This window comes from Psammomys obesus, unplaced genomic scaffold (genome assembly GCF_907164565.1).
Source record: "Psammomys obesus unplaced genomic scaffold, mPsaObe1.curated_primary_1811, whole genome shotgun sequence".
NCBI lineage: Eukaryota > Metazoa > Chordata > Mammalia > Rodentia > Muridae > Psammomys > Psammomys obesus.
Genome location: NW_026596034.1, coordinates 25,958,636 through 25,979,555, shown reverse-complemented (window position 1 = coordinate 25,979,555; position 20,920 = coordinate 25,958,636). Strand labels below are relative to the sequence as shown.

Sequence of the window (20,920 nt, the reverse complement as noted above, 5' to 3'; positions counted from 1 at the left end):
CCACCTCTTCCTCTCCTGCCTCTCCTTCTTTCCCCTTTTCTCCCTCATCGCCCCTACCTGAGACCCCAAGACTGGGAACGGAAGCTCTTGCTACCTGTCTCCACTGCCCAGTCATTGGCTGTCCAGCTTTTTTATTAACCAATCAGAGATAATTGGAGAAAGTTTACACAACATTAATCAAAGTACAGGACAATGCCCGTGTTCAGAGTGCAACCAGCTCTCAGGGCACAGAATCCAGCATCTGAATACACAGAACAACAGACCAGCCCCCAACGTGGAGGTCTCACGGAGATGGATTAGTCCCCACTCCAGCAGGCCGCTGTGGAAAGAGCATGCCTGTCTTCCCTCTCCCATCCCTTCTGTTTCATGCTTCACTGGGCAGATGCCAGCACTACACTCTTAAACCTTCAGAACTGTGATTTAAACGATTCTGTCTTCTTCGTGAGGTTCCAAGCTTTGGGTATTTTGTCATAGCAACATAAAATGGACCCTGACACATATCTTGAACACTGGTTCTTTTTTTATAATTATTTGCGTGTTCTATGTATATGAACATGTCTGATTCCCCCTTCTGGACATGGTGAAGAGAACTTCAGATGGAACTGGCCATGGTGGTTCACACCTTTGACCCCCGAACCAGGAGACAGAGGCAGGTCAATCTCCGTGAGTTTGAGACCACCTGGGTCTACATATGGCGTTCCAGGACAGCCAGGGCTAGGTAGAGAAACCTTTTGTCAAAAAACAAAGAAAGAATCAGATGGAGAGCATAGAGGAAGACATTCCAACATTGACCATTGTCTTCCACATCTTCATACCTTGGTACAGGTACACACGAAAATACATGCGTGTGACTGTGTGTGTGTGTGTGTGTGTGTGTGTGTGTGCGAGCACACACACAAATAAAAAAATATCTTTAAGTTAAAAATGCAGATATCTAGGCCTTACCCAAAAGTTAACTCAGAGCCACCAGGAGACACTTCTCAGAACTAGCCTCAGAGACAAGCCCCCTGGCCCAGCAGCTTAGAGTACTGAATACTCTGCTTTCCTGGCAGAAGCCAGGCCTTCCCACTCAGGCTTCAGTGAGAAAAAGTGCCAGGCAGTGGACAACCTGTGGTTGCATGAAGTGTATCTTTATACTGACTTTGAGCTCTTTTAACAACTCAGTAAATTGTAGGTAACTGATAGCAATGCAAAACAAAGCAAAAAAAAAAAATGGTCTTGTCTATAGACACGTAATTACATGTGGCTTTTAAAAATTATTTTTTTCCCTTTTGGGGAAAAACATTTATGTGTTCACTTTATTTCATTATCCCCAATGGCCTAGAAATGAGCCTATTCTGCCTAGTCTTTTAAAAAAAATTGTCAGTGTGTAGCTTTGGCTGGCCTGGAACTTGATATTTAGACCAGGCTAGCCATGAGCTAGGGTTAGAGGTGTGCATCACTACAATTGGGGTTCACAGTTTTTTAGGGCTTGTTGTTACATGTGCCAAGTTCCCTAACTGACTACTGAATTAAATAAAATTGTGAGCAGAAGTTCTTTTTTTCTTTCTTTAAAAAAAAAAAATCATCTTGAACATCCCAATGGCGAGTCCTTTCTCTTTTCTCTTAAGCTCTGTGTCTCCTCAGAGAATTTTTTCAGAAAAGAATTCCCACCTGTGCCAGACCTGCCACCCTTCACCTAACGTCTGACCAGAAGCTCCTGGAAAACCGAGGAATAACCAGAGGTGCTATATATTCTATTCCATTCTTCGTGTGTGTGTGTGTGTGTGTGTGTGTGTGTGTGTGTGTGTGTGTGTTGCCTGCACGTATGTTTGTGTGCCACGTGGCCACGTGAGTGCCTGGTGCCCACAGAGGTGTCAAATCCCCTGGGACTGGAGTCAAAGGGCTACATACCAGTACAGGAGTTGAACCTGGATCCTCTGGAAAACCAGCCAGCGCTCTCAACCCCGGGGTCACCTCTCCAGCCCCGGGGCTATAATTTTAATCAAGACAAAGGAGATGGCACATTGGGTCATCACCTTCCCTTCCACAATAAAGTATCATAAACTAAAAGTGAGGAAACCCCTTCGGTGTATACTGGTCCCTCACTCTCGACTCTGTTGCTTCTTTGCCTGTGTGGCTGACAATTCATGACAACTTCCACACACTAGGGTGGAAGTTGTTTGTTTTACTTTTTTTTTTTTTTTTTTTGCTTGTTTGTTTTTGGTTTTTTTCATGATAGGGTTTCTCTGTGTAGCCTTCGAAGTCCTGGACTCTTTGTAGACCAGGCTGGCCTCAAACTCACATTGATCCACCTGCCTCTGCCTCTCTGAATGCTGGGACTAAAGGCGTGTGCCACCAGCACCCAGTGAAAAGTTTTTCACTTTTACCTACCATGGTGAGGGCTGAAGAGACAGGGGATGTCACACCTGTGGGGAGACAGAGCGGGTCTCCAAGCAAGCACTTCCTCAGAACCCCATCACCTTGAAAAGCATGAAGTATAGCCCACTCTGACCCCTCCCAATGTGTAACTAACAGAGACCACGAGCTGGAATTACATGTGTGCTCAACTGGTGATATGAGGCTCAGGTTTTAAACTCTTGAGTCAGGGGCTGGTGTGGGGAATGTTTCAGTGTCTTTACATACTCAGACTCTGGAGAGGGATATAAATGCCAAAGGGAAAAAAGAGCCAGGAGAGAGACAGAGAGCTCCAGAGAAGGAGGCTGCTGGTGCTGCCCCCTGCTGCTCCTGGTTGCTGTTGATGCAGTTTGAGAAGTATTTGGAGATAGCCTGAAACAAAGATTGAACTTGCCCCTAGGAACCCAACGACTCTAACCAGCAGGAAGTAGCCAAAGAGAACTACGCCCCAACTCCTCATTAACCTGTTCTGTCTCCTACCTGGTGTTGGAGTGTTGGAAGGGATTGGAATGGAGAAGGGAGAAAGGAACACCAATAAAATAAAATAGATTTTAAAATGGCTGCAACAGGAGAAAAGGGGATTTCAGAGATTAATGTTCTGCATGATGGTGTTAGAGCTTTGGATGGCTGCAGGGGTGAGGAAGGGTGGTCAGCCAGAGCTTGTGAGGCTCCACTCTGCATCTTGTAGCCTCAAGGTGACATTGGTAGAACTTGGGAGCCTCTGCAGAAGTGGCCAGGAGTCCAGTTCATAACATTCTCAAACCAGAGAGGCTGCCCGGATGAGCCAGAGACAGTTACGACTCTTTGGGGAATCACAAAGACTGCCGGCTGCCCCCAACACCCATTCTTCCTAGATGGAAACCCCAGAGGGCTCATCCTTCCAGCTGCCATAAGAACTGAAATGCCAAGATGGCCCTATACTTAAAGCTCAGGAAGGACTCTGCCTGCTGCCATGACAGTTTCTTAGAACCCACCCCAGGGGACATCTCTCTGCCCGGCTGGAGCATGTGTTCAGTCCCAGGCACCATGGTGAGGGCTGGAGACACAGGGGATATCACCGGACTCACAGCTGTGGGAAGATGCTGGAGAGACGAGGGATATGAATCTCCTCCCCGCCAGACTCACATCCTGGAGACAGGAGTCAGAGTGGGTCTCCAAGCAGGCACGTCCTCAGAACCCCATCACCCTCAAAACACGATTGAAAAATTACTTCCTGAGTCACTGGTGCCTCAGTTTACACAGAGCAGAGCCCTCCTATTAATTTTCTAGCACTGCCTTTCCATGTTCTTGTCCAGTCTCTGCACACACTGGAGTCCTATCTCTGTCCAAGGGGACTTCCCTGGGACAGCCCCTGCACCTGCCGAGTCAGGTCCTCCTGCATGCTTGCCGACAGCTCTACCAGGCCAGTTTTCTGCTTGCTTTCTTTTGGGTTTTGTTTTTATTTGTTTGGTTTTGCTTATTTTTTTTTTGTTTTGTTTTGTTTCGTTAGCTTTTCGAGACGGGGTTTCTAAACGTAGCCCTGGCTGTTCTGGACTCACTTTGTAGAGCAGGTTGGCCTCGAACCTCACAGAGATCCACCTGCCTCTGCCTCCCAAGTTCGGGGATCCAAGGTGTGGACCACCACACCCCGTCCCTTTTTCTGGATTTTTAAAATGCCCTTACTTGGCAAAACTAAAGGCTGACAATTATGACTAGAATAGTTCTTCTTTCTTTTCTGCTCTTCTTTTTTCTTTTTAAGTGTTTTACAAATTCGATGCTACTCTAACAGATGAGCTGGCAACATGGCTTCTTTGAGAAGGGAGAGGAACAGTGGATGAGAGGCCGGATGGCTGGATAGATGGATGTGTGGATGTATGTGGATGGATGGGTAGGTGGATGGCTGAGAAGAAAGATGGAGAATTGAATAGATGGGTACTCTCTGGGGAAGCAAGCCTAGGAAGCTTTGTAAGTTGATCGACAGGAAATCACCACTGCTGGCTTCATTTGGGGTAATACGTCACAGCAGCCGGGGTGGGGGGGGTGGCGTCACCCCTACCCAAGTTTAGAGCAGCAAGGTTACCAACTCCTCCCGGGGTTGAGCTCTCCATCAGAAGGCACAAATCCATGCCCAGGGGCACGGAACTGTCTTAGTGGGTTTACTGATCTTAGTCTGGGCCTGGGGATATAGCTCAGCGGACGCACACTCACCTAGACACGCAAGGTCCAGGGATTAAAACCCAGTACAGGAAAGTAAACCTGTAAATGACAGGTCTGGCACCCTGACGTCTTAACGTAAGAGACAGTGTTTGAGGGTTGAACTGATTTGGCTCGTCTCGGGGGGCCACTTACCTTTGTTAATACCGTAACACCTAGAACTGACAGCACTTTGGGCAAGAACCCGCCTCCCACCCCCTACCCCCAACCCCGATCCTTCTGCTGGTGCCACGACCGCCCCCTGGCGGCTGGGGGCAGGTGCGACCTCTCGGAACCGCTCGAAGGCAAGTGCGCGTGCGCGCAGGTGAGCTGCCGCCACCCGGTCCCTGAGGTTAGCCACCTGCCCGGGGAACTTGTGGTTGGTTGTTGCCCTCGGGTCGTTTCCGGGCGGGGACAGGAACCGGGCCATGGAGGGTACTTCGGGGGCTCGCGAGTCCCGGCCCCGTCCGAGAGAGAGAGACCGGGAGCGGAGCTCGCACCCCGACCGAGACCGCCACGTCGAGCGGCCGCGGGACCGAGGTGGGGACAGGCCCAGGGAGAGGAGCGGTGACGGGAGAGGAGACGGGGACCGGAGGACGGACCGAGACCCGCGCCGGGACAGACACGCGGACGCGGGCCATCGCGCGGCTGAACAGAGAGCCCGGGACAAGTCCGGCCAAAGCCGTGGGCGGCCCGAGCCCTGGGTGCCCAGCTGGGACTCAGCCCCGACCCCGGGGCCCGCACCGTGGGGGGCCCCGGAACCGCCGCGGAAGCAGGGCCTCGGGCGCCGCGGGCTGGAGAGGTGAGGGGTGCACCTGCTGGGGACCCGGACCGCGCCTCCTCGGCTCCCGGTCCGAGCCGGCGCTCGGGGGTGACGGTCGACGTCCCCCACCCTGAGTTTGAACTTGACTACCGAAGGAGAAACGGAAAGCCCCGGAACGAGGGGGAGGAGGAGAGTTTCAGGGCCGAGGGCGGAATGGTTTAGGTTGCCCGGTGGGTGGGGCCGGCGGAAGGCTCCACTCAAGTGTGGCGTGATTACGCCGAGTCCGAGGACCCTTAGGTCGTGTTCCCAAGTGAGCCCTCCCAGGTGTCCGGGCCTGAATAAAGTTAGCCCGAGTTAACAGCTGGACTCCGCCTGCCAAGGCCATATGCCCAGCAGGCCGCTGGCAGAAGCTGCTGCACTTGTTAACAAGGAACTAAGCCCACCACCTTTGTCGGGGGGGGGCTTTCTAGGAGACTTCTTTGGACTCTTGTATGCTTGTATGAACCCCACCCTCCTGAATGAACGAACCTCACCGTAGGACCCGAACCCCCTTAGCACCCGTGCCCTGGAAGGTTTGGTGAATGGGGATGGAAAGGAGGACTAAGGGTGGCCTGGTCGCCACACCCCCGCTGGAGAGGCAGCTTGCGGTCCAAGTCCGCGTATGTTGAACTGGGCTCTGCAGAGTGAGGAAAATGGAATAAAAGAGGTGTCCCTGCTGGCCAAAACGAAGAAATGGGTCCTGGTGTGTGTGTGTGTGTGTCTGTGTGTGTGTCTGTGTGTGTGTGTGTGTGTGTGTGTCTGTGTGTGTGTGTGTCTGTGTATGTGTGTCTTGCTGCTGACCTCTGACCGCTGTTGGACCCGGAGGCTGCGCCCGCATCCCAGGGGAAGCTGCTCTCATGAGTTTACATTATCTAAAACCAACTAGCGCTTCAAAAACTGCCCCCAGATTCAGTCTGCTCTTTTGATCTTTGACACCAGCTCCTTTCCCTTACTGCATCCATCCTGAACTGCAGCCACAGGGGGGAAAACGTGCATTTGTAGGTTTCCTTTTAAACCAGAACCCTGGTTACTCCACCTCACCCCAAAGTGAATAAAAGAAATGCATTTGCTCATTGCTTAGAGGTTTGAGGCCAAAGGGCAGCTCCTCTCTGTCTGCTCTCCAATTCAGGATTTATTGGAAGGAGGGGATACAGGGCCTGGCACGCAGTAGTTTACTGGCAGGGTTCAGAGACTGGGGCAGGAGAATGGCATCGAAAACCCGCCAGCTGCAGCCCAGTGTGAAATCAGCCCCCTTGGGAAAAACTGGGATTTGGAAAGAAAGAAGCTAGGCTCCTGTGTAAGCAAGCACCAACAGGGTCTCAGAAGGTGACCCTGCTTAGTTCTGTGGGAAGAAGACAGAAAAGGAAGATAGAAGACATTTCAAGCAGAAAAGCAGTTTCTTCGGTGCCCCAGAGGCCTGGGTCATCTTTAGGGTGCTGCTGGCTTAGTGAGCCCAGGTTGTAAGTGTGCACGGTACAAGAGACTCCCGTGCAATGATGAAAGGCTTCAACATTTCAAACCAGAGATGAGATGGCTTCCTCCTGTTGAATCTTGGGCAGGGCCCAGCATATGTTAGACAAATGGAAGAAAAAGAAGGAAACAGAAGGTGCCAGGGTGGGTAGCAAGGGAGAGATGACGGAAAGATCTCAAGAGTAACCTGCTGGATATGGTGGTACGAGGCTATAACCCTAGCACTTGGAAGGTGGAGGTACAAGAGGAACATGGGTTCAAGGCCAAGCCCATTATTAAGTTGAGAGTTCTAACACCAATGAGTGTGATAGCACACACCGGTGACCTAGCACTTGGGAAGCTGAGGGAGGTGGGTCACATTTTTGAGACAAGCCTGGGCTGCCTGCTGTGGGATTTTTGAAAACTAAACGATAAATGAGGTCTTAGCACTAAATAAACCGTTGAATCTCAGTCCCACCCTAATGTCTGTGTGCTTCTTGGTTGCAGCGAGCTTCCTCCGGAAAGATACGCGCCCACACACTCGGGGCCCGCATGGCAGGAAGAGGAATATTACCAGTCTGAAGCCAAGGGGCTCCTAGAGTGCCACAAATGCAGATACTTGTGCACGGGGAGAGGTGAGCCTTGGGGCGCCCCCTCTGACCATTTATATTGCAAACGGCTTGAGGTGAGGCAAGGTGGGGATTGGAGGGGTGCGAGCTGGTGCATCGAAAGCCCCGATTTCCCTCTTGGGTTTGTATTCTTATTTTCATGCTTACATGGAAAAAAAAAAATACAGGAAGGTCTGAACTCTGTCCTGAGGTTCCCCAAGCTTATCCAATGTGCTTGGCTGTGAGCATGCGTCAACCACACTTCCACTGGCGGGTCTTGCTACTTTCTGTGTGCTGTGAGCTGCCTGTGGTGGACAGAGGCCCCTCTGGCATGGCATGCTGAGTCCATAGAGGGAACATCACTCCAGCAGATAACAGAGTTGCCCCTCAAACCAAGCCGACAGGAACGAATGGTCTCCTTAGAGAGCTGATGCCTCAACCATCACCGGCTTTTGACCTTCATGGACTGAGATGCACAGTAAGAATATATTTCACATTAAGACCAACTCCACAGCCTAGTGTGGTGACGTATAGGCCTGTAATCCCAGCTGAGGCAGGATTGCTGTGCGTTCTCGACCAGCAATTCATACACAGAGAAAAACAAAAATGTCATAAAAGTACTTAATCCTTCCCCACACCAAGTACATTAATATTTTCTCCTTCATTAAAAACAAAAGTCAGGGAACAGTGTGATGGCTAAGGGGTAAAGGTGACTGCTCCCAAGCCTGACAGCCCAAGTTCAATCCTTGGTACTTACTTAGTAAAAGGAGAAAACAGCCAGGCACGATAGTGGCACACTCCTGTAATCCCAGCACTCAGAGAGGCAGAAGCAGGTGGTTCTCTGTGACTTTGAGGCCAGCCTGGTCTACAAAGAGAGTCCAGGACAGCCAAGTCTACACAGAGAAACTCTGTCTCAAAGGAGAAAACCAACTCCGCCACATTTTTCTCTGACTTCCACACACATCCCAGAGTTAAAAATAATAGTAAATAAAAGTCAGGCACGGTGGCGCATGGCCAGTGGGAATTGCCGGGGCGGGGTGGGGGGATCAGGAGTTCAGTGACCAGCCTGAGCTATAGGAGACTCTGCCTCAACTTAAACACAACAAAATCAGCTTAGTGATTTTGCTTTTAGCCACCAGCTAAAAGCTGGCCACCCAGGTTCTCATCTCAGCCCAGGCCCTGGCCCTGCCAGGGAGGAAGAAAATCTGGTTTGTCAGGGTGAACCCGATAGTGCATGGTGCTTGTGGTTAGTCTGCTGAGGCTGCCCGTGAGTAAGAGAGGAAACATCCCAGCCTTGGGGGGGTGGGGGGTGGTAATGGATCCACAGCTGAAGATGTGTCATAGTATAATGATGAGGGAAGAACCCTAAAGAAAGTCCTCTAAGTCACCTGGTTTACGTGAGCTAGTGCCCGCAACGCCTTTAATCTTCTTAACAGCTCCTGGGGCTAAGAGAGGCACAGCAGTTTACCCAGGTCACACACACAGCCATTAAGGGAAGGCTTGGAGCCCCAGCCTAAGGCATCAAAGCATTTCCTTGTGGAACTTTATTCTCTTGATGCTGTAAACAACTGTAACAAGCTTGGGGCTGGCTAACAGGTTTCTCTCTAGAGGTTTGTCTATCTTTTCTTTCTGTCTGTCTGTCTGTCTGTCTTTCTTTTCCTTTCTCTCTCTCCTTTCCTTTCTCTCTCTCTTTCCCTTTCTCTTTCTTTCTTTCTTTCTTTCTTTCTTTCCTTCTTTCTTTCTTTCTTTCTTTCTTTCTTTCTTTCTTTCTTTCTTTCTTTCTTTCTTTCTTTCTTTCTTTCTTTCTTTCTTTCTTAGATTGCTTTACCAAGAAAAAAGAGCAGGGCAGGACCTGGGCTTCTGGCCAAAACATACCTAGATTTAGCTTTGATTGCTTCTGACTATTTGGCTTTCATTCTGGCAGTTTGGGTACGGAAGTCCTGGACTGGAGAGCTTGAAGATGGTTCTGTGGTGTTCAGCATTCCCACACAGGTGCACAGAGGGGCACTGTGTGGAGAGACGCAGCTGTCTGCAGCAGGACTGGCTAGAGCAGGGAAGAGGAGCCTGAATACCATTCACCTAATGGCTTTTAAAGTGCACGTTAGAGTGGGTCCCTTGTGGCTTTTTCTTTGTCAGGGAAATCGTGTCATTCCTCCCCGCCCATCCCTTCCAGCAAACCAGGCACCCCATAGCCCTCTGGGGACACCCTGAAGTCTGATCTGTGGTTCACCCTGGAAAGTTCAGTGGGATAGCGAGACCAACAGAAAGAGATGAGCCCCAACCTCTCTTTTGCCAGAAAGATATCAGAAACGTCTTTAGGGATCAGATGGAAAGCAGGTGTATTTGTGACTCCTTAGCACACGGCTTCCCTTGACCCCACCCCAGTCCTCTGTGGGTGTAGAGCTAGCTGCATGCTTAAAAAATGGGAATCTCAGCTCATTTGCATATGGAACACTTCTCCCTTCTCACCCTTCTTGTCCTTCACTCCCTGGCTTTAGAAGCTTAGTCCTTGAATCCCGGTGGTTTGTAGCTTCTGGCCATTATTATCTAGTATCTCTGAAAGTTTAATTTTTTTCAGTCAGGCATGGAGGCACACAGCTGCAGTCCCAGCTAGGCTACTTAGAAGGCTGAGGAGGGAGGATCATTTGAGTCCATGATTTAGATCAACCAAAGCAACATAGAGGGACTGTCTTAAACAAAACAGACAGGTCGGCTTGGCAGGACACGCTTGAAATTCTAGGCCTTGGGAGTTTGAGATGGGAGGGGCACTCCCTTCAGAGGAGCCTGCACTGCATAGATGCTTTCTCAAAAACGGAAACTAAGATAAAACAAGAATTTCATTTTTCTCCCAGTTAAAACTGTTCTCCTCCCTCCCTTCTTTCTTCCTCCACTGCTGCATGCAACAGGAAGTGTGGCTGTGATTTGAAATAAATAAATAAATAAATAAATAAATAAATAAATAAATAAATAAATAAGCAAAACAACTTCAGGGAGTGGAGATCAGGGGTCAGAGTCTAAGAGGGTTCCACCCATAAAGACAGGGAGATCAGGAAGTGTGGTCAGGGAGCAGAGACAGGAGGAGGAGACGGAAACAGTAATCGCTCTTTTCCTTGTTGATCCACCAGAGCCTCTAGCCTATTGGTTGGCACTGCCCACATTAAGGGGACGGGGGGGAGGGGTCTTATGCTTTTAATCTCTCTGGAAACTCCATACACACCATCAGAAGCTTGCTCTCCTAACCTCCCAGGTTCGTGTCAGTTCAAAGTCGACCGTCACCATCAACCATCATACCATCCCTACCAAGAGAAGGACAGGGACCACGGCTTTCTGCCGATGCTTACCTTGTGGTCTCTGAAAGGGGTCCCGAAAGAAACTTTGAGGGGTCTTTTTCTAATTTATATTCTCAATTGCTCCTTTTTAATAATCAGTGCCTTACTATAGTACTGGCTGAAACTGAGATTATGTCAGGATTTCAAGTGCAGCTGATTCGAATATGGTTAATTTAAAAGGGGGTCTGGGGGCTTGGCCTGAGGTTGAACTGCTCATGTGGTATCAGGAAGGCCTCTAAGCCTCCAGCCTTTGTTAAAGGTGCCACTTGATCTGCTCAGCCCTGCTTAGTCCTTCGTGGTTCTACTAAGCCTAACAGAGGCAGGAGGAGCTCTGTGAGGCCTCCGGCCCTTCCCTTGTTCCACCAGAACATTTTCTCCAGCAGGGGTTAAAGTGTATGTAAGGCCCTGGGTCTCCATCCCTCGTTAGTACCACAATTTTGTTGTTGTTGTTTTGTTTTGTTCCTGTCTTTCGAGACAGGGTTTCTCTGTGTATCCCTGGCTGTCCTGGAACTCGAGCTATAGACCAGGCTGGCCTAGAACTCACAGAGATCCACCTGCCTCTGCCTCCCAAGTACTGGGATTAAAGGTGTGCGCCACCACTGTCTGGCTTACAAAATATATATATTTTTTTATTTTTTTATTTTTTTGTCACATAGCGATGCACTGGAGAAATCTGAATGTCCCTTTGAAGTCATTAAATTCATTATGATGCTGGGAATAATGGCACCTGCAATCCCAACACTTGAGGAGCTGAGGCAGAAGGATCAAGAGTTCCATGCTAGCCTATGCTACATGATGAAACTGCTTCAAAAACATCTTAAACTCTCACAGTAATCTCTATGCATCTTTTTAACATTCTGAAGTAGGGCTGGAGAGGTGGCTCCAGCGTTAACAGCACTTGCTGCTCTGTGATGAGGACTAAAGCTTGGATCCCAGCAACACACCAGGTGCCTCAAAAATGTCTGGAACTCAGCTCCAGGCCATCGGATAAACATTACAAATAAATCTGTAAGGTTTACTGAGATACAAAAATATGTTTAGGACATTTAAAATAGCACTATAAAGCAGATTTGTGTTTACTGAGATATAAAATATATGTTTGGAATTAATATTTAGATTTACTGAGATAGGGAAAAAATGTATATCCATTGGGGGGTAGTCCAAGCTAGTCTCAAATTTACTATGTAGTCAAGGCTGGCCAAGAACTCCTGACCTTCTGGCCTCTGCCTCCCAAGTGCTGAGATTGCAATCATGTGCCATCATGCCTGTTATTTCACATGGGTGCTGGAGATCAGTCTCGGGCCCTCATGCTTACAAGGGTAGCTCTTTGCTGACAGCCATCCCTGCTTGGCTTTTAAAGCGTCATGCTTTCCGGTCGATAGAGAGCATGGGTCCCTGCTGCCACCTAACACTAACGGTGCCTGGGCCCCACCGTGGGCGGAACAGGGAAGCACCGTGAGCTGCCTGGGAAGGATGGACCTTGAGCTGAAAGAGCCCCCTAGTGAAAAGCCAGCATCTCGAAACAGTAACGCCCTTTTCTTGCAGCCTGCTGCCAGATGCTGGAGGTTCTGCTGAACTTGCTGATCTTGGCCTGCAGCTCTATCTCGTACAATTCCACAGGGGGCTACACGGGCATCACCAGCTTGGGGGGGGTTTACTACTACCAGTACGGAGGAGCTTATAGCGGCTTCAGTGGTGCTGACGGGGAGAAAGCCCAGCAGCTGGATGTCCAGTTCTACCAACTCAAGCTACCCACGGTCACTGCGGCAATGGCCTACAGTGGAGCCCTCATGACCTTCTCCTGTCTCCTTCTCCTCGGGGGTGTCCTGCGGGTCCCATGGCACTGTCCACTGTGGCTGGTGATCGAGGGTTTGATGGACGCGCTCATCGCTGGGGCCTACGTCCCAGCCTTGTACTTCTTCTTCCAACACCTCTCTGCTGCCTACAGCTCGGCTGTGTGCAAGGAGAGAGAGACCCTGTACCAGAGCAAAGGTTACAGTGGCTTCAGCTGCAGTATGCATGGGGGAGACATTGGAGCAGGAGTCTTTGCAGCCATGGGCATTGGGGTCTTTGCCGTGGGAGCTGTCCTGGCCTTTAGGGGTTACCGAAAGGTCAGGAGGCTGAAGGAGAAGCCCACGGAAACGCTAGAGTTTTAGACTTCTAGAATGTCCTGCCACATTGATGTGACAGAAGTCACTTTCAACCACAATCTTTCACAAGAATTCTTTTGATGTGGAGCTCACTAATGCTTCCAAAACACCACCAAGCCAGTGTAGGTGTGCTGGGGTTAGCTCCTAGTTGCCTGGAGCAGTGTTCTCTGAGACAAAAAGCTCTGGTTTCTGGAACCTTCTGTGGGTGTGGAACTAACAAAAAGTATGTCAAAAAACCCAAATGCTGGGGCCAGGCTTGATGGTACAGGTCTGTAATACCATAATCATAGCACTTGTAGGGCTGGGGCAGGAGGATCTCAAGGTCAAGGCTAGCCTGGCTACATAGCAAGACCCTGTCTCCAAACCAGATAAACAACAAGAATGAAGGAGCTCGCAGAGGCCAGGACCCACAGGAGAAAGGCAAAGCACACTTCATGATCAGGGCAGGGACAAGCGAATTGGAAACTTATCTTTAGAGTTCACAAAAAGACTGCATGGACAGGAGGCAGCCCAGCCTGAACTGTCTCTTCTAAACTCGGCTCTCTTGAGCAGATGCCCGGGGCATCTCCACACTGAGCATCCGGGTCCTGCACTCTGTGGATTCTGGGGGACACCTCCCCAGAAAAAAAAGACTTAAGTGCGAGGGCGTGGGGTAAGAAAAGGAGAATCAGATAAAACTCACTGAGCTGCAAAGAAACCATTCTACTGTAAGGGTAGAACGGCCCTGAGCACTCAATAAGCATCTGTACCTCTCGTAAATGTGCCATTGTATGAAGAATCCAACCCCACAGCTGGTATTCAGGAGAAAAGAATGCAAAGTCCCTTTCCCAACAGAAGAATGTCACTTTGGGCCAGACAACTTCATGGACTCCATGACCTGTTCAATTATAGCTTGGGAACATTACAGTGTATTCTGGGACAAGTGAACATGTTCTTTGCTTGATGCGAATCCAAGCATTCCAAGGAAAAATTTTAATCTGGAGGCGGCAGTTTTCTTTATGTTCACGATACATTGTTCACTTAAACTCCACTGGTTGACTTAGAAGACTTTGGGCTGAGGGACAGAAGTGCATACCTCTGTCGTGCATGACTAGAAATTCTCTTGAACACTGTGAGGAGCTCTGCTCAAAGAAAGGGGGGGAGGTTATTTTTCATTCTATAGATATGTTGAGCGCACATATTCATTTTATTTTTACACAATAAAAAGATCAAACCGACTTGCTCGCCGTGGATTGTTTTCCCCCTCAGGACAGTTAGGTACAGTGCAAAGACAGAAGTAGATACAGAATTGGGTGTTACATGGTCAACCACAAAAGTACCCTGGCTCTGAAAGGTGCTATGTACAGCAAAGATCCGCAGGTTTCCGAGCCTGCTTCCGCAGACCTCACCATCCTCCTGGAGACCCCACCCTTCCCAAGTTGGAGATAAATTAGGGCCTGCCCTTTTGTCTTTTTTTTTTTTTTTTTTTTTTTTTTTTTTTTTGATTTTTTGGTTCCTCCCCTTTTTTTTTTTTTTTTTTTTTTTTTTTTTTCTGATGTTTACCTTTGTGCGTTAGCAGCATCCTTAAAGACACTTGTGGCTGTTTGCTGCCAGTAGCTTAGCTGAGGCAGGCCAGGCCAGCTGGTTCCCGGAATAACCACCTCATTCCCTCAACAAATCTAGCAGAAGACATCAAGCCTGGACTTTTTTTTCCCACGTCAGCGGAGAGATGTGTGCTGTGTGCACCAGAAGGAAAGGGGGGCTTATATTTCCTATCTCTTGTATCCAAACAGTTTCTGTTTCTGTATGCTGATGGAAGGAAAATCAGGGTAGGAAAAAGATGTGGAGTGTGAGACACAGTTGCGTCCCTTCCCCCAGTGGCATCTGCGCTGGTTCATCGTTTGCTGTACTTACAGAGCCCGGCTGAAGAGTGGGCAGTTAGAATCTAATGTTGAATTTTAAATTAGAGCAATACAGTTGCTCAGCTCTCAGATCCCCACGCTGCTGCGTCCCCTGGCTTTTCAGGAATTCACGTGGGCTTTCAGAAGATAAGGCCCAGCTGGCTGCGCATGAGGATGGTAGCACTGGCTGCTGGGCCTTAACGGCCTCAATGATAAACATGGCGTAGTGTAATGGATAGTTGTGCTAATCTCTGGGAAAATTCAAAATCCTCTCCATTTCTTCCCACATTTCATACTACTTCCCTCCCATTTTAGAACCTTACAGAGAAGCCTTACCACCCGCTTACGATTTTCAAGGGATTTTAGTCATGTATTAGTGTCCACAGGGACTGACCCCAGGGTCCCCTCTGATACTGAAATCTGACAGTGCTCTGGTCTCTTGTATAAAATGGCATGGTATTCATGTATAACATATCCACATACATAACTCCTGTATACTCCACCTCTGGCTTACCTATTTCTAACATAATATAAGTGCTATGCAAACAGTTGCTGGAATGTATGTTTAGGGAACACTGCTAAGAAAAGGCCTGACTTTGTTCCATGGTCAAATGCATTTCAGTCCTCAGTGGAATGACGTGCAGAAGCTGCAGCTAGGGAGGGCAGACTGTTCTCTCTTGATCCTTCCCACAGGCCTGCAGGGGAGGAAAGGGGGGTGAGGCTGGAAGCCTCAACTTCATTCATCAGATAAACTGTCTAAGGCTTAGACTGGAATCTGGTATGCAAATTCAGGGTTCATTTGCATTCCTCTTTGTCCCTCAAAATTCTCATCTCTGCACCCCAAGAGGATGATAATCAAAGTTCCAGAAGGGCAGCCTGAAGCTCCGATCAGGAGCCAATGAGAGGGGATCGTCAACAAGAGGTGTTCAGTCTCAGCCCACCTGTTGGCTCTCACTGCCCTGTGCAATCTGCAGATCTTCCAGACTTCTAAGAAACCTGGCTGGGCAAACTAGTTCCATCCATACAATCAAAATGCTGGGGCCACTCTGCACACTGACCTAGGGCTATCACTGGCATTCAGTAAACGAAACCAACAAGATGCTTGGTGGTATGGATGCTATGTTTATGTTTGTGGGAAAAAGAGAGAGAGAGAGAGAGAAGGTGCAACTCAGATTTGGATGTTTTAGTTGCATAAAGAAATTCTGGAAAGTGGGCTGAGCAGATGGCTCAGTGGGTGAAGTGACTCACAATCATGACCTGAGCCTAGATTCCCAGAACATGTGTCAAAAACCAGGCTAGGTGGTGAATGCCTGTGATCCCAGGGCTGGTGAGATGGGAGGCAGTGACTGGTGGGTCCTCGGAACCAGAGTTACTAACAGTAGGCAGTTAGTCAAGCCTTTTCCGTGAGGTTCCCATCTCAGACAAAAGGTAGACAACACCTGAGCAATGAATGCCACCTAAGGTTGTGCTCTGACCTTTATACGTATTGGAGACACATGCCCACGCATACCCACCCCCCACACAAACGTGTACAGAGAAAAAGAGGCAGAGGAAGCCAAAGGAGTATATTAGAAACCTATAAAAATGCTGGGAGTTGTGGTGTCTTGGTAAAAATTTGAGGCCATCTAGATTACTCAGCAAGACTGTACTTTAGGAGTGGGGAGAAGAACATGATTGAAATTTTTCAGTTTAGACTTCATAACATTGATTTCTTTTTCAAACTTTTCATTTGAAATTTCACAAGAAGTCACCAGGGTAGTATGTTGTTATAAAGAATGAAAATCCCAAATTGTTCAGTTTTTATCAATGAAGATTCAGGAGCCAGGTGTTGGGGTGAAAACCTGCTAGCTCAGAGAGGCAGAGAAAGCACCCAGCTGACCTTCCCAAGGCAGAAAGCTTGCTAGCTCAGCTGACAGCCCAGGAAGCAAAAGCCAAAAAGCTCAAAACTAAAAGTCCCTCCTTTCTGTTTAACCCCTGGTAGCTGGTTTCTTGCTCTACCTCTTGACCTAGGGTTAACTTTATTAAATCCCATGTACGGAAAGCTCTTGGATTAAAAGTGTGTGTTAGGGCTGAGCCATACCAAACAAGTAACAGGTTTTTTTACAGTTCACAATGGGATCAAGTAACCCTGCAGCAACAGTACAGCTTGATCTTTCGCACTCTTCAGTAGCTTTCTGCAGTTGTGGTGTTTGAAGGGAGGGTATGAGATCCAGAGGAATGATGGTCTTCAGAGCATGTGCAGATCCCATCTGCTGTACACACACCCACCTGTGCATGACTCTGAGCACAGAAACACCCCATCCCGGCAGACACCTCTTTATAGCCACACCCGCCCCCTTCGTCCTCTCTCACCCCACTTACCCCTGACTCCTGTCACCACCTGTGTGCCACACTCCAGAACGCCATCCCGCTGAAACTGCTCCTCAGATAGAACCACACGTCATGGAACTTTTTGAGACCAGAACTTTTTTATTTTTCACTCATAATTACCTTGACACTCATCTAGGTTGCTGCCTGTCCATTCCTCTTTATTGCTGGGCAGGGCAGGGCATTCCTGGAAAGGGTGTGCCACCTGACCCATTCACGGCTCAAGGGTAGATTCTCCCAGCATTTAGTTGCAACAAATAAAGCTACCACTGGGAAGACTCATGAACATGTTTCTGTGTTGACATTAATGTTTTTTTTTTCTTTTTCTGTTTTTAATTTAATAATGAGAGGTTGATTCTCATTATGTAGCCCAGGCTGGCCTCCTACTCCAGGCTCTCCTCTTCAAATTACCGAGTAACCTCTTGTTTCTTTAGGGTAAATAAATGCCTAAGGGTACAATGGCAGGGCCACTTGGCACACGTTTAACTGTTTTAACTCTCCTAAGCCAGTTGCAGTAATCTGAATACTTGGGAGGCTGAGGCAGGTTGATAGGTAGTTCAAGGCCAGCCTGGGCTACAAAGCAAGACCCTGTGTTTTAAAAAAAAAAAAAAAAATTGTTTAAGTCTCCAAATTTTTCAGATCGACATTTGATTTTTTATAAGAATATTTATTTTTATTTTATGAGTATAAGGGTCTTTCATGTGCACTGTTTGCATAGCTGGCGCCTGCTGAGGTCAGAAGAGGGCACTGGACTCCCCGGAATAAGATTTACAGAGGTTGTGAGCTGCCACGTGGGTGTTAGGAGCCAACCCAGGTCCTGCGCAAGAGTTACAAAAGCTCTGAGCCACAAGAGCTCTGAGCCGGGGGTCCACCCACCCACCGGGCAGTGATTTTTTTTTTTTAAAGAACATTTTAGAAACAGAGGAGCAGGGCTGAGGTTGTGCACACAACCCTCGGAGCACTGGCCTAACGTCACACGTCCTGGCTCCCACCGTAACACCAGGACTTTTTAAATGACTTTTTTTTTTTTTTTTTTAACACAAAACCAAGAATGTCGATAAGGTTGCTGAATCCTACCGGTCATCCTCGGATCCCGGCGCTCCCTAGCTTGGCCTGGTTGCGTGATCCAGCCTTAACCCCGACTCTCTTCCCCTAGGTGTGGTGCAGATAGTGGAGATGACCTTGAACGGCATGGTTCTCATGTGCGTCGTGGCCTCCTACTTTGTCCTGGCTGGATTCAGCGCCAGCTTTGCCAGCGGCAGCGGCTTCGGGAATAACTACTACTCACCTTTTGAGGGCAAGGAGCTGGAGCAGGTTCGGCAGCTGGACCAGCAGTACACGATCCTGCGGTCGCCCCTGATCTACGGCGGCTTGGCTGTCTCCCTGGGGCTGGGCGTTCTCACCATGGGCGTTCTACTGCAGGGAGCCAAGAGTCTGAGGAAGCTGCCGGGGAGGTGGCTGCTGCTGGAGGCAGCCTTCAGCCTTCTGGCCGCGGTGGGCTACTGCATCGGCATCGGCTTTTACCTGCACACAGCGCTGCGCATTAATTCCAGCGACACTTGCAAAACCAGAGAGAGGCTCTACGCCCGCAGGGGTCTCACTTGGATGAACTGCCAGCTGGCGGGCACTGACGGGGCAGCAGCCACCTTCGCCTGTCTTCTGGTGATTTTGTACGCTGCCAGCGTGGTGCTGGCCCTGCGGTGCTACCGAGAACAGAAGCTCTCCAAAGACAGCCAGGAACAGCACAGAAACTACTGTGATGTCCCTGAATACGTGTGGTCTGAGACGCTCTAAGGAGACCCTCCCTTGGTCCTCCCCTGTACGCACATGGGTAGACAACCATGATTTCCCATGCTGCCCGAGGCACCTAAGCAGAGTTAAGTTGTAAAAGGAGATCAGTAAATCTGTTGGCCCTCCCCATGAAAGCTTGGTGGTGGGGGGCCATAGTTGTTGTGGCAAGCCTGGGTACAGCCTCATGGCAGGGCTCTTGCCATGTCGTAAGGCGATAGTGTTAAGCAGGAGTCCAGCCAGAGAAATTCTGAGAGCTGGAAACTCTCAGAATTCTAAGCCTCAGAAATCCTCCCTCACGCTGTAAACGGGAAAAGGCATCTCAGGGCTCGAGCTTAGCTGGGCACTGGCTGCTCTTGCAGAGGACTCAGGTTCCCTTCCCAGCACCGATGTGGCTCACAATGGTGCACAACTCCAGCCGGGGACGGAGCGGGGGCTGGGGGGCTGGGATGGGGGTTCCAATTCCCTCTTCTTGACTCCAAGGGCACTGCAGGAGTGTGGTGAGCATACATACAGGTAGGCCAACACCCATGCATAGCGTTTTAAATCTGATGTTCGTTTGTTTTTAAGAGCAACAGCATAGTACTGTACTTGACAGTTGTGGGGGTGGGTTCAAATAAGTAATTGTTTCTGCCTCCCAGAGGGAACTCCTCTGTTGTTGGAGGGTGTCATGGCAGTTCTCCAGCGATGGGGGTTGGGATCCTAACGCAGGAGAGGCTTTTGGTCCTCTTTAGGATTCCTGCCTCAGAACAGAGAAAAGAATGCTTTCTACTAGCTATTCCAAGTAGGTTTGTGGGGGGAGGGGGGCAGGGATAGCCCATTGGAATTAACTTTAGTTTTGTTTTTGTTTTTAAATACAAGTCTTTAGTGGCTAGAGAGATGGCTCAGCAGGTGAAGGCACCTGCTGCCAAGCCTGATGACCTGAGCTTGATCCCTGGGACCCACATGAGGGGAAGAGAGAATGGTCTCCCTCAGATTGTTCTCTGACCTCCTTGTGCACACTGTGGCATTTGCACACACACACACACACACACACACACACACACACACACACGTAATCCTCATGGGGCCTGTCCAAGATAAAGGTTCAAAAGGAAATCTCATGCAGAAGGGTCTGGAGAGATGGCTCTTGCAGAGGACCCCAGTTCAGTTCCCAGGGCCCACATGGCAGTTCACAACGATCTGTAACTAGTTCCAAAGATCCAGTGTCCCCTTCTGCCCTCTGAGGGCACCAAGCACACAGGTTATGCACATACATACAGGCAGGCAAACATAAGATTAAAAAAATCTTATGAAAGAAATGAAGTTCAGAGAGAAATAACCACAGGGAACTATGTATTCTCTGGTTAATATGTCTGCTTCACTTGTTACCTTCGGCCTGAGTATTGACTAGTGTCCCACACTAAGACTTGATGAGTAGCAAAGAAACTTTAACAATAGCCAAAATCAATTAAGTAGCCTTCAACAGAAGATGAACGAACACCCCAACATACTGTCCTCATTATCTCCTGTTGTGCCCACCTTGCATCTTGCACTGGCCTATGTGACTGCAGCCCTGTGCTGGCTCCTCATCTGACTGGAGCCTGTCAGTGACTAATCACACTACCACAAGTCCAGAGTTCAGTGTTGGAAACCCTCTAGCAAACTTGAGATTCGTTGTATGTGGGGAAGGCTAAGACTTGTTCAAAGTCTTAGCTAAGACTTGTTCAAAGACTTGTTCAAAGTCAAAGAAGGGCAAGGGTTGTTCCTCACCAGTGATTCAGTGCGTGACATCATCTCATGGTGGTAAAGAAGCACTTCCTATCTATCGTTCCAGCACTGATGACAGATACTGTTGTTCCTGTTTAATGACAAAAACTGCTTTAAACAGGTTGACTTTCCTACCATCACAAAAACCTCTAAGCAGGAGGGATAAGACTTGGACACAGACTGGAGGGACAGCTTAGCAGTTAAGAGCACTTGCTGCTTTCCCCAGCAT

General features: G+C 49.0%; 1 protein-coding gene across 2 annotated transcripts; it reads left to right on the top strand.

Moving 5' to 3' along the window:
- Window positions 1–4,907: 4,907 nt before the first annotated feature.
- Marveld3 (MARVEL domain containing 3) lies at window positions 4,908–19,366 on the top strand. 2 transcript variants are annotated; one of them, XM_055621584.1, is made up of 3 exons: window positions 4,908–5,371; window positions 7,328–7,455; window positions 18,311–19,366. In XM_055621584.1, the coding sequence occupies exons 1-3, from the start codon at window positions 4,998–5,000 to the stop codon at window positions 18,946–18,948; spliced, it is 1,140 nt and encodes a 379-aa protein (XP_055477559.1). In that variant the 5' UTR covers window positions 4,908–4,997; the 3' UTR covers window positions 18,949–19,366. The 2 variants fall into 2 exon arrangements, with proteins under 2 accessions (XP_055477559.1, XP_055477560.1); XM_055621585.1 differs by lacking the exon at window positions 18,311–19,366 and adding an exon at window positions 12,303–13,326.
- Window positions 19,367–20,920: the final 1,554 nt, after the last annotated feature.

Bases quoted from the DNA above. Each gene is read 5' to 3' on its own strand.
- Marveld3 (XM_055621584.1), top strand. From the start codon at position 4,998: ATGGAGGGTACTTCGGGGGCTCGCGAGTCCCGGCCCCGTCCGAGAGAG. The intron at 5,372-7,327 runs GTGAGGGGTGCA...TCTTGGTTGCAG, and splicing joins GGGCGCCGCGGGCTGGAGAG to CGAGCTTCCTCCGGAAAGAT. The intron at 7,456-18,310 runs GTGAGCCTTGGG...CTCTTCCCCTAG, and splicing joins ATACTTGTGCACGGGGAGAG to GTGTGGTGCAGATAGTGGAG.